General features: G+C 35.3%; 1 protein-coding gene across 1 annotated transcript; it reads right to left on the bottom strand.

The window, feature by feature from the left end:
* Nucleotides 1-554: 554 nt before the first annotated feature.
* Nucleotides 555-11,891, bottom strand: LOC145682135 (uncharacterized). Its single transcript, XM_081753725.1, has 2 exons — nt 10,800-11,891; nt 555-560 (listed from the first exon to the last, which is right to left on the bottom strand). The coding sequence occupies exons 1-2, from the start codon at nt 11,889-11,891 to the stop codon at nt 555-557; spliced, it is 1,098 nt and encodes a 365-aa protein (XP_081609851.1).
* Between the last annotated feature and the right edge of the window lie 760 nt (nt 11,892-12,651).

Here is a 12,651-nt window from a genome sequence, read left to right as displayed (position 1 = left end):
AAAATATACTTCAAATTGCCATGGTTGCTTGTCGGCAACCTATCGTATTTCATTTACTGTAAACAATAAATTCATTTTCACCCTTAATTTTGGATTTAATTCCTAAAATATGCAAATCAACCAAATTTGAATTTTTAACACAACTCGTTCACGTTTTGCCAACGAAAGGGGTAATATACACGCCTTCTTTGATACAAAATAAACGAGTTTTATATTTTGGTTTTTAAAAAATTGTAATGATAAATTGTTGATGTAAAAAATTGTGAATACAATGATATTATGCCTTGTGAGTACACAATTACATATTCCTGTGTTTCAATTTGACTATAAACAAGCTATTGTTTTCAGCGAACAGAAATGGTTTTTATTTAGGCGAGCCAAAGCAAATAACGCTTTAGGTGAATGGTTAGCGTTGTACTTTTCAAGATTACTAGCCCTAGTTCGATCCTCTCCCTCTCTCTGTACACTTTTTAAAATGTTTTCTTTACAAGGCTGAGCTCCAGTTCGATGCTGCTAAACGAAGATAATCTCCAGTGGAGAAATTCAGCAATGTTTTAATCCTGAAAATAAAAGAAGAAAAATGAATGGAGAAACCGAATTACAGAGTTAATTCTGTTACTGGTTCTACATTTGAAATTATCAGTTAATTTCGTGCATTTTTAAAATAATGTTAATTGACTCTATATTCCCCCCTTTTCTCGTTGTGTTCCAATGTGAAAATCAGAAACGTTCAGTCATATTTGCATCCTAAGGGGAAAGACACTTAGAACAGATATATTATCCAACTCACTTGAGTCTTATAGAATTTTGCAGTTTTAAAATCTACAAATATATTACCGCATACCAATATTTAACATTTTCAAAATTCATTTAACGTATAATTAAATCGGACAAGTTCTTCTTTCGAAGTAGTATTACTTATCAATCAGTGGCGCCGGAACCAAAAAGCTTAGGCCACGTTAGACCCAAAAATTTCCCTTGGAGGTTAAGTTCTTCCCACGAAGGATCGATCCATACTTTAATTGATTTGCATGTAGGACGTTTGTTAATAGTTTCAAAACTGAGCGCAAGGCGTTGTGTTTACTTAAGAAAATAACCTACTACATATACCGCATAAACATTAGTATATTTAAAAAAACGAAATGAAATCTTTAAGTTTTACGTCCCATGTTTATGCTAAAGAGGCGGTGATGATGACTGATCAGTGAAATGGTGGAATGAAGAAAGTGGGAGAAAACGGGAGAACCCCGAGAATACCCACGAGCACGGTGTTTGTCCAGCATAAAGTCCACATTTCGCGAACTGGAATCGAACCCGTTACCCAAGAACCGAAGGTCAAGGCTCTACCACTGAGCCACCGCGGCCCCATCATCCCTACATTATTTGATATGCATATATCTATAGTCGGTTGAAGTAAGTTAACTTGTTTATATTCCCTGATTGGACTAATTATAAGATTAATTAAGTCCCGTAACTGGAATAATTTATTCGGTACCTCTTGTGTCCGGATATTGTTTCTTGTGTTGAGCGGTTTACTGTGAGTACAAATATTCAAAGACTCCTTTCTGTCATTTCTTCAGGCAGCGTTTCACTCCACTTCTGCACAAAAACACTTTTTATGAATTGTGCTTTTAACAGTTGGGGCAACTTCACGCTGCTATGCTAGCTACTACCAGGCGTAATTAATCTTGGAACAGGCATAAGTTGGGTTGCCTATCTCACGCATTTTGTACCTCACGTATTTCTCTGGCCCACTGTACATCCCACCTGTGCTTATTACTAATCTTGTTCACCAGATGATTAACAATGATCATATTTGAAACGATTGTTACAAAAACAAAATGTACACCGCTTATTCTCAGGACTCTAGAGGTTAAGTGAAAACATTCTCGTAGAATAGTATATTGTAAGATTTTTTAACACAAAATATTATTAATATTTTAATAGGTTCTTACGAGATATGTGATTTGAATAAATGTCACTTAGGATTTAGAGGTTATTATTGGACAAGTAAGTAAAAACATTATTTTTAAACTATATCTTATTAATCTTTTTTATTATTTTTTAACGTTTATCTCAATACTATCTTAGAAGGAACTTGGTTGTAAAATACAATTATAATTAAAGCATTGGTAAAATTATTCAAATCATCACTATGTAATAAACATTAAACATCAATACCTATATTAACATTCCATTATAAAATGTTCCATTATGGAATAATTAATGATCAATTACCTTTGAGAGGCATTCACATGGAATCTCCTCCATTTCCCTTGTGTTACTGCAAAACATGCTCTTATTATGAGTGTTATTATTATTACTTCATAATAATTCGTTTACTAGAGCTCAATTCGCATATAATGTTATAACCGCTACCAGGTTATAGAAGGAATTTTTGTGGACACTCTGTATATTTCGTAAAGACAGTGATTATTTTCGATGTGTACTTTATTCTGCGACGCATATAAGTTCTTTCTTCGGTGGGAATTGCTTCTTTTCCACATAATTGGACAAAGAAGTCTTTCATTGCTTTTTCATATATATATTTAAAACATTGCTTTTGCTGAGAACATTTCAGTTAGTGACAAACCATTAAAGTGTTTCTTCGTGACGTTTATATGCACAGTATATATTCTATAGTTATTGGGAACTGAATTAATTGCTTTCTTTAATCGCTTATTAAACATTGCAATAGATTAGAGCAAACTAGAACAGAACATATATTCGAGTGACCATAGTGGCACCAATTGCGTTGCTTTGCAGTTCCTTATCTGTACTTTCTCACGCCAGATTTATCGCCGTGTCTCGTGCATTGTAGGCAGTTGACTAAAATTAACATAAATTAATTTCCGTATTCTGTTTGTATGTACCTACAGGTGAGTTAACTGAGTAATTTTTGGAATGAACTGCCAACACTTTCAGTCTACCATTGAAGCCAGTATCTTGAGCTTTGGTGCTCAGGGAGTTTGATTCCGGTATTGTACGCAGCCACCACGCACGTTGCGTCGGGAACCAAGAATGCTTTTGGTTTAAGGGGCATAAGCTTTTAACCGGTGAAGGTCGTTTTCTTACGGCTAGCCAAAACTAGTGAAGTCCCGGGATCACATACCTGGTGCGATTAAAACGTTGTACACGCGCCCTCCAACATTAGCATTCTACTTCTTTTTTTCATTTTGCTGAAGAATCAACTTTACGCTTCAGGATTGTTTGGCGCAGCAACTGGATTCCTCGTGGGACGATCCAGACAGCTTTACCCAGTGCTAATCCCCCAAGTGCCATTTGTAGTGAAATCTGAAATATAATCTCATTTATATATATATAAAGGGCTACATTCCCTTAAAAGGGCAAAGTGTGATTTCAGTGATGAGAATTATCATATAATGGTGTTGTAATAAATAAGTATAGTGTTATTTAATCCAGTGTGTTTTCGTTATTTGTATGAGTGATGTTTGTGTGCGTTATGGTCTGGATGACCGTCTGATCGTCCGTGAGGTTTTCGAGACAAATCACCCAAACCTCTCGGCGCCTAATGCTCATCTCATCTTTGAAACCGACGAGCGATTTGCAAACAATTTGTAACTTTTCTTGGAGAGGTTCGTCGTCCTGTCCAGGTAAGTTCAAAAAAATACTTATTGGTAGGAGGACGAACCACGAACGGCAACCAAATTACACAGAGTGGTTACAAATAAATGTTCACCCATACAGAGACCTCAAATTAAAACAGTTACAAATAAATGGCAGAACGAACATGGACCTCAAACTCAAGCCGGTTACAAATAAATGTCTGCCCGAACAGCGACACGAACTGGAGCGATTATAGATAAATCACGCCCGAACTACCGACCCAAATCGAGACCGTTGGTGCTCGAATACTTATAAGATCAACATTTTAGTATACCATTTCTCTTTCAGCTTAGAACCAGTAATCTGAAAAGAAATCCTTTTCAGGTGATTTCAATCATAAGATTTTGTGATAGTTTATTTCATTTTGTTTAAGATGGCATACAACGAGGCAGATATAATCCGGAAACTAAAGTTAATTTTTGAAGAGACTTTTGAAAATTAAAAAAAAAAAGAGGATAGAGAGAACTTTGCTCATCTTGCAGAGAGCTTTGCTACAACAAAAAGCAGATAAATACGAAGGGAATTTTGCTAGATTAGAACGAAAAGTAGGTGAGAATAAAGAAAATTTTGTCGAGTTAAAGTGCGGATTAGGTCAAAAGATAGACGGTTTACGGTATGTGTTTCGTGAAAATAACCAAGGAACAGAATGCGCCGAAAACAAAACATCGGAATTTGAACCCCAGTTACAGTCAGATGTTTCTACTGGATACGTAACACCGAAATTTGAGCCTCAGTTAGTGACTGATATTCCTAGTGTAAACAAAACATTGGAATTGGAACCTGAGCTAGAGACTAACACTCCTAATGAAAAGGAAACGCAAAAAATCTGAATTTCAATCAGAGACAGGTATACTGAACCAACCTCGTAACAAATCTGACAATGATTTTATTTATTCAGAATCTAATAACATCCCTAATAGTAGTAGTAGTGACAATTGCGAACATATGATTGTAGACGACAGAGGTCGTTAGCGCACAACAACAACTACCACAAACCACAGAGAGAAAAGCTGCAAACGAGTTTACAGTTATTGTAATAAGCAAAGATACGAAGATCAGATTGTAAGCAATACAAAAGTTAAATGGAACCTAGACCGCACACGAAAAGGCAATAAGAGACATAAAAGGAGTAGTAAATCTTGTCACGTAATCTGTGTTATCACAAACTAGACAGGAACCGCAACTTGTGTAACAACATTAAACATAGATTTGTACGGAGAGGTAACCGTCATAGAAATAAACAAACAGACTGCAGTTACCAAGACAAAAATAGTAATCACAGAAAAAAAGTAACCAAGACTTTGTATATTGATACAAAATTTTCTTTCACGCAATTCGTTTTATCTTTCTTTCAATGTTAGGTGATAAACATGTATTCATTTTTCTTTCTTTTGTTTTAGTTTTGATGACACACGGAAAAAATGAAAAGAGGACTACGCATTGTTTTAAACTCGTTTTTGCTTCTAGTTTTTAACTATTCAGCGAAGAGCAGCTATTATGTTTTTCTTTCTTTATTTTGATAAGATAGCCGCTGCATTTTCGGCCACCTGTTTATGTCGAAGAATAACGAACGACACACAGCTGATTGATTTTTTCTCTCTTTTGGTCTTTACTCCGTATCGCACTTCACAATTGAATACCAATATTGCAAACCTTATTAATGACTTACTATTAGTTTAATGTTAATATTTTTTTCTTGTTTTCATTTTAGATGTTTTAATTTATGATTTTAGTTACAACGCATTCTAAATACGTAACGGAACCGTACTTAACCAAAAACGGTTTGAAATTTTGGCAAAATTTCCGTACCTCAGCCAGTGGGAAGATATTCTGGCCTCGTGTTATATTTTATTGTGTTTTAAATTTTAAAATTCTTTTTAAAATCTCTTCCCACTTCCCAAATTCTAAAACATATTATCATACGCATGACTCAATTAATGTTTGATTTTCTTTTTAGAATTAAAAAAGGAATGTATCGAAATGCCCAGGATAAGAAAACTTTTTGTTGTTAATGATATGTACATTTTTGTATTTGGGATTGAAAGTTAGTATGTAATCTCATGAGTAGAATATGAAATTTTACACTTATAATCAATGTTAAATTTCTTGTTCAGTGTTATTCTTAAATTTTTGTTCAAGAAGAAACTATATGAACAAATATTCTGATGGTGAACGGACGTTTTTCTCTCATATTAATATATATGCGGAAATATGTTTAACTTATATATTTTCTTGTAATTTCTAATTAACATTCTTTTCGTCTTCTCTAGACCACCGAACGACCGTAGGGAAACTTCTTCGGGTAGGACATTTTATGGGAATAAATATATTTTTTAGGGAGGCAATATTTTCTGGAATTGCAGATCTCTTGCAAAAATGGATGTGGCTAATCCATTGGATATTCCATAGCTAACTGTATTTTCGCCATCAAACGCAAGATATAGTTTTCATTTCTTTTCTCCCTTTATAGTAACCCGTAACTAAGCATGTGCATTCTTAGGTTAGATTTTTTCAGTATATGTTATTGTCTAGTAACATTTTAGCGAATATTTTAATGTTTATGAATTGTAATTATATGACGTGTCTTCGTATAGTGATACGTTGTAATATTTTTCATATTAATTTGGAGAAAATTGTATTTTAGTTACAGTATGTCCTAGATACTATTTGAATTCGATATAGATCCCGAAAAATACACTTATTTTCTTTCTTTCCAACAGCATAAGGCTATAATGATTTATGGTAATTATTTTGTGTCAGTTATTTCATATGCTCGATAACTTTGAATTTTAATGTGTCAATAAAACCGTTTGAAAATTTTGTAGCGAAGATGCCTAAGGAAGCTTAACTGTTGTGGAGTGACATAACTGTTTTGTAGGGAATTTAATTTGGATGTTTCAGACCGAACAGAAAGATGTAATGTCGTTGACTATATTTTTGTGTTTGTATCTCATTTTTTCTTTTAATAGGTAACATGTATTTTGTCTTATAGAGACATACTTTTACGATGCTACGAGAGCATTTGTATTTTGTGTGTTTACACATCTTTTCTAGGTGGAAGATGTACGTTATGTTCCAGGGAACATACGTGTATTTTACTCAATATTAGTGTTAATATTTCAGATACGTATATAAACATTTTATAAGTCCCTATGTTTGCAGGCCTTTTCACGTTTCTAGTTTTGCCTCGCAGGTGTTGATGGCATATTTTGTGTTTAAGTACGTGAAGTATTACACATTTTCCCACCTATGGTTTTGGTCAATTCATGACGTAAAAACCATTTATTTTCAGGAATGTTTGGTCTAGTGAGTCAACCTCCTTGAATCAGACCTTTGAGGAACTTGGATCAACACCGTATAGTTTTCAACGCTTTATTAATAACTTCTTTTGCAGATAATACCAACATATTCTGATAACCCTAAAATGTTTACGTTTCTGGAAGTGAACAACCAGCATTATTCTAGGCCTAAGCTAATAATAACGCAGTTTCACAATAAAATAATTTGTTGTATTGAGCATTATCGAATTAAAGTCGCGATTTTCTCATGGCGAGCAGATGGTATTTTTGATCTTATGGCGTGCCGAATTTTCTCCATACATGTCAGCGAAATCACAATCTTTTCTTTGATATGCGGAATCATGCTTATTTCTTGGAATTACTATGAACGTCAACTTTGGCACTCAAGTTTTTTTTGAAAAACAATTCTTCGTTCTTTTCTGTCAAACAACACGAGGCACATTTAAAAAAGCACATAGAGGTGAATATCTTATTTTGTCTGTATATTGCCATTTTATTACGTTTTTAGTTTTCATTCATTTTACTTTTTCAATGATTCTCATATTTTTTTCCAATATATCACAGTAATATTGTAACTTTGACAATAATTTTAATATTTTAATACGTTTAAAATTTTTGCTATTTACATATTTATTCATATTATTATATTTTAAATACAGATATCAGTATATTTACTAATTTTATTGAGATATTTGATAATTCTTTAAGTCGGTATTTTCATGAATAGTTATTGAGTGTGTACATTTATTTCATATTACACAAAATAAAGTGATCGAAACGGAATACTTAAAATATTTTACGAAAAGTATTTACAAGTGTTTAAAAAGTGTTTATTAGTGTTAAAAAGTAAGAATTTTAATAGCCCTATAAACGCTTTTTGCGCCCTTTCAATGAAAAAAAAGTTATCATACAGATGTTTTAAACCATATCTCGTTTCTCACACCAGTGTTTAAAAATAGCGAAATCTCCCCTTCTCCCCTCATCAACTCATCGTTGGAGAATCATGGAGGATACTCAACACAGGAAGACAGCATAGTTTCAACATGTAAAGAAACGGAACACAAGGAAAACGACTACAAACTTCAAGATTATCTTATTTCTTCATGGAACACTTGGATTGGATACTGCTCACGCAGGAACCTCATCATGTTGTGGTGTGAACAAGTATTTAACTATTTTAAATAGCCCTTTTTCAGGTGAAAAAACATTCAACGATTATGCACGTAAGTCTCACACCATATCACAGTGTTGCCAACTAACTGGTTTTAAAGTTTTGGTGAGAAAACCTAATTTTACTCAAATCTCGTTAAACGGCCGGGAGTTCTCAACCTGTTTACGTGTGCACTTAACAGGTCGTTCCCTAGCGAGTGCCAATCTATAACTCCTACCAGGTTATAGAAGGATTTTTTGTGGACACTCTGTATATTTCGTAAAGACAGTGATTATTTTCGATTTGTACTTTATTGTGCGACGCATGCAAGTTCTTTCTTCGGTGGGAATTGCTTCTTTCCCACACAATTGGACAAAGAAGTCTTTCATCGCGTTTTCATATATATATTTAAAACATTGGTTTTGCTGAGAACATTTCAGTTAGTGACAAACCATTTCAGTGTTTCATCCTGACTTATTATATACACAGTATATTTTCTAAAGATACTGGGAACTGAATTAATTGCTTTCTTTAATCGCTTATCAAACATTGCAATAGATTAGAGCAAACTAGACCAGAACAGGTATTCAAGTGACCATAGTGGCACCAATTGCGTTGCTTTGCAGTTCCTTATCTGTACTTTCTCACGCCAGAGTTATCGCCGTGTCTCGTGCATTGTAGGCAGTTGACTAAAATTAACATACATTATTTTCCGTATTCTGTTTGTATGTGCCTACAGGTGAGTTAACTGAGTAATTTTTGGAATGAATTGCCAACACTTTCAGTCGACCATTGCAGCCAGTACCTTGAGCTTTGGTGCTCAGGGAGTTTGACTCCGGTATTGTACGCAGCCACCACGCACGTTGCGTCGGGAACCAAGTATACTTTTGGGTTAAGGGTCATAAGCTATCAGCCGGTGAAGGACGTTTTCTTACGGCTTGCCCCAACTAGTGAAATCCCAGGTTCACAAACCTTGTGCGTTTAAAACGTTATACACGTGCCCTCCAACATTAGCATTCTACTTTTTTATTTCGCTGAATAATCATCTTTACGCTTCAGGATTGTTTGGCGCAGCAACTGGATTCCTCGTGGGACGATCCAAACAGCTTTTCCCCAGTGTTAATACCCCAAGCGTCAATGGTATGAGAAAAGCACGTGTAGTGAAATCTGAATTATAATCTCATATATCTATCTATCTATATATATATATATATATATATATATATATATATATATATATATATATATATATAAAGGGCTACATTGCCTTAAAAGAGTAAAGTGTGATTTCAATGATGAAAATTATTATACATGTTCTGTGTTCAATGTTGTGTTCATTCCTCTTCGCTATTTCTTATATAATAGTGTTCTAATAAATAAGTATAGTGTTTTTTATCCACTGTGTTTTCGTTGTTTGTATGAGTGATGTTTGTGTGCGTTATGGTCTGGATGACCGTCTGATCGTCCGTGAGGTTTTCGAGACAACACCCGAACCTCTCGATGCATAATGAACTTCTCATCATTGAAACCGACGAGCGATTTGCAAACAATTTGTAACTTTTCTTGGAGAGGTTCGTCGTTCTGTCCAGGTAAGTTCAAGTTTCAAAAAAATACTTATTGGTAGGAAGTGGAAGAAGTGGAAGAAAGTGATGGGAAGATAACGTCAGTAGTGGTGACAGTTTTTTGCTCCAGATGGAACAATGTGGACAAAATTGGATTTGGGGCAAGGTGACGTTTGCCGTATATCTAAGGAGAATATTGTTCACGAAGCTCCAGAACTGACTAGTGTCTGAGGAAGAATGTAGTACTGCTTTTCAAAGCAAATAGGCAACTGAAGTCAACAACATGGACATTACCTCTTTCAGAACTACAATCTTATTTGAGCCCTTTTATTTACCGAAGTGCTACTTGTGCGTCAGCAATACCCATTATGGTCTTCGAGAGAACAACCGGGTCGCCAATATAGGAAAACAATGAATAGAGATAGGTTCTGTGGAATAAGGCGGTACTTGAGATTTGATGAAAATGTGACAAGATCTCCAAGACTTCAAACGGACAAATTTGCAACCGCATCAGAAGTGTGGAATACATTCTTTGAGAACTACATAAAATGTTACAAAGCACATGACAACGTGACTCTTGACAAGCAGCGCTATTCTACGAAAGTCAGATGTCGAATTCTGCAATATATGCCAAATAAATCCTATAAATTTGGCATCAAGATCTGATTACTTGCCGACATCAATGGCTTTCCATTTCTAGACAAGGATTTGGAATAGAGTAAGGTGAATTTGTAGTGCCTATTTGGTAAATCCTTTTACTAAAATAAAGAATAAATGTGACATGTGATAACTTCTTCACACGGAAACTTGCTGAACCTCTTATTGTGTATTTCAGATGTAAAGCATCACGGGCAGTAGCCAATGCTGCGCGATATTTCGCGCGGTGTTGCCGGATTGCTGGACTCCCCTTTCCCTTCTCGCTCTTCCTCAAGCTGAGATTATGACACATAAATTTGCAACATTATTCACAATGTAACAATATTATTCCAGCAATATCTGGAATTTTAACTGTGCATCCTAAAAGTATATATAGCAACTAAATTACTTACCTGTTATCTACTCCAGTGGAACTGCTAAAGGCTCGTCTTCCCCACTACTTTCACTATCGTCTATGTCAGTTAATATTTCGTCATTGTCTGAATCTGAGTCTTGTAAATTTACTATTATGGGTTCCAAAATTTCGTCACGTCCTATTTCTTTCATGAAGTCATCTTCTTGTAATTTGTCCGTGTGTTGTACACAAGATTGCCAGTCGTTTTGCGTTACGCTATCAATTTCTTCGTTTATCAGTCTTTCAACGTCTGTCAACTTGAATGTCTTATTTCTTGTTGCAACTCCTCTCTTTACTTGAGCCCATATAAGCTCGATTGGGTTGTAGTGACAATGATAGGGTGGTAACCTTACTATTTCGTGTCCGTTTTCGTTTGCCAGTTGGTCTAGTTCGTACATTTTAGATTGGTTTTTGAACGGCATTACGCGCTGCAATAGCTCAACCTTAGTTTCTGTTGCCGAAAATTCAACACCTTTTTGGTGTAGCCATTCAACAATGGCATCTTTTCTAGTTGATGAATTTGGAATTTTATTTGTGACGACTGAATGATATGGGGCATTATCCATTATTATAATGCTACCCTCCTCTAAATAATTTAGAAATCGGTTCAAAAACCAATCCTTAAATGTAGCACTTGTCATTTCTTCGTGATAGTCGGAAGTTGATTTAGACCGAAATATCCACTTACTTTCAGGTATAAATCCAGTTTTTGCAGATCCCACATGACAGACAATAAGTCTGCTTCCTTTTCCCGGAGGCACCTTTAATCCACCGTTTTTTGTGGAATCTTGCCAAACTGACTTATGCGAATGATTTTGATTTACCCAAGTCTCGTCCAAGTAAAATATTGGTCTTGTGTCGCCAGAAGTCCGAATTTCATGCATCTTCCGAAGAAATTTTAGTTTTGCCGCCACAATATCATTCCTCTCCATTAAAAACTTACGTCCATCGGTTGTTTTCTTATACCTGAAACCTAAAGCCCGGAGTATTCTGTAAGTGGATGACTTGGAACCTGTAAAGGAAATCTTACTTTTCAAAGCATTTGTGATTTTTTGCAAAGTCGGAAATTCGCCTTGGTCATAAAAGTCAAAAACAGTCCTGCGTACTACGTCCTTGTCAAAGTCATTAAGGTTTGTGAGCCTTTTGGGAGGTCCTTTGTGTTTTTTAGGAGATAGAAAAACTGGAATATTACTGGGAGGCATCTTTCTTGCCTCCACGCAGATTCGTGACACTGTGGCTCGATTTATCCCGCAAGCTTGTGCTGTTAGGCTTTGACACTTTTTAAAGTTAAGTTTCTTTCTTTCTTCTTCTGATGAGTATTTCTTAAAAAAATTGTAAATACAAAGAATAATTCTCCGAGCTTGACTTCGAAGCACTTTTTTTTTAGAAAATCCCGCACTTGCACTCGGTTTACTAAAAGACATTGTATATTTTAGTTTTCGGAGAACAAACGAACTACCAGGAAAGAAAGCAACCCAGATACTGATGAATTCTGTTTATGCTAGAAGAGAAATTGCGTTCCTACACGAATAGCCCCTCTGTTCCTTATCAGTTTTCATAACAAATAACACTCTTGGGGCTTGGTCTAGGTCTCACGAAAACAATCCGTCTGAAAGCAAGTCCATATGATCGAGTTTGTTTTGGGTTACGATAATTTACGACACCATTCAGACGCTTGGTGCTTTTGAATCCCTGCTTGAGGGGAAAAGAGGGAATAAGTGGTCGCATATATGTAACGTAGTGAAACGTGAAAGAAAAAATAAACAAAACATACTGCTTTTCTTTCTGTCGAATAAGGAAGAATCTATCTGGAAGTGAACTTCAAACCAATACTACGAACTTCCCGTACTTTGTTCTCGCTCGCTTACTACTCTCAAGGGTGTAGCCACCGGGGAAAAGGGGGCCCTGTCTTTCCAAATTATTTCCAACCCCGAAATGAGGTTTGTTTGGTATATGTTTAAT

This window comes from Thermobia domestica, chromosome 3 (assembly GCF_964235325.1).
Source record: "Thermobia domestica chromosome 3, izTheDome1.hap1.1, whole genome shotgun sequence".
In the NCBI taxonomy this organism is placed as follows: domain Eukaryota; kingdom Metazoa; phylum Arthropoda; class Insecta; order Zygentoma; family Lepismatidae; genus Thermobia; species Thermobia domestica.
This window is presented reverse-complemented; position numbering and strand designations above follow the sequence as displayed.

Bases quoted from the DNA above. Each gene is read 5' to 3' on its own strand.
- LOC145682135 (XM_081753725.1), bottom strand. From the start codon at position 11,891: ATGCCTCCCAGTAATATTCCAGTTTTTCTATCTCCTAAAAAACACAAA.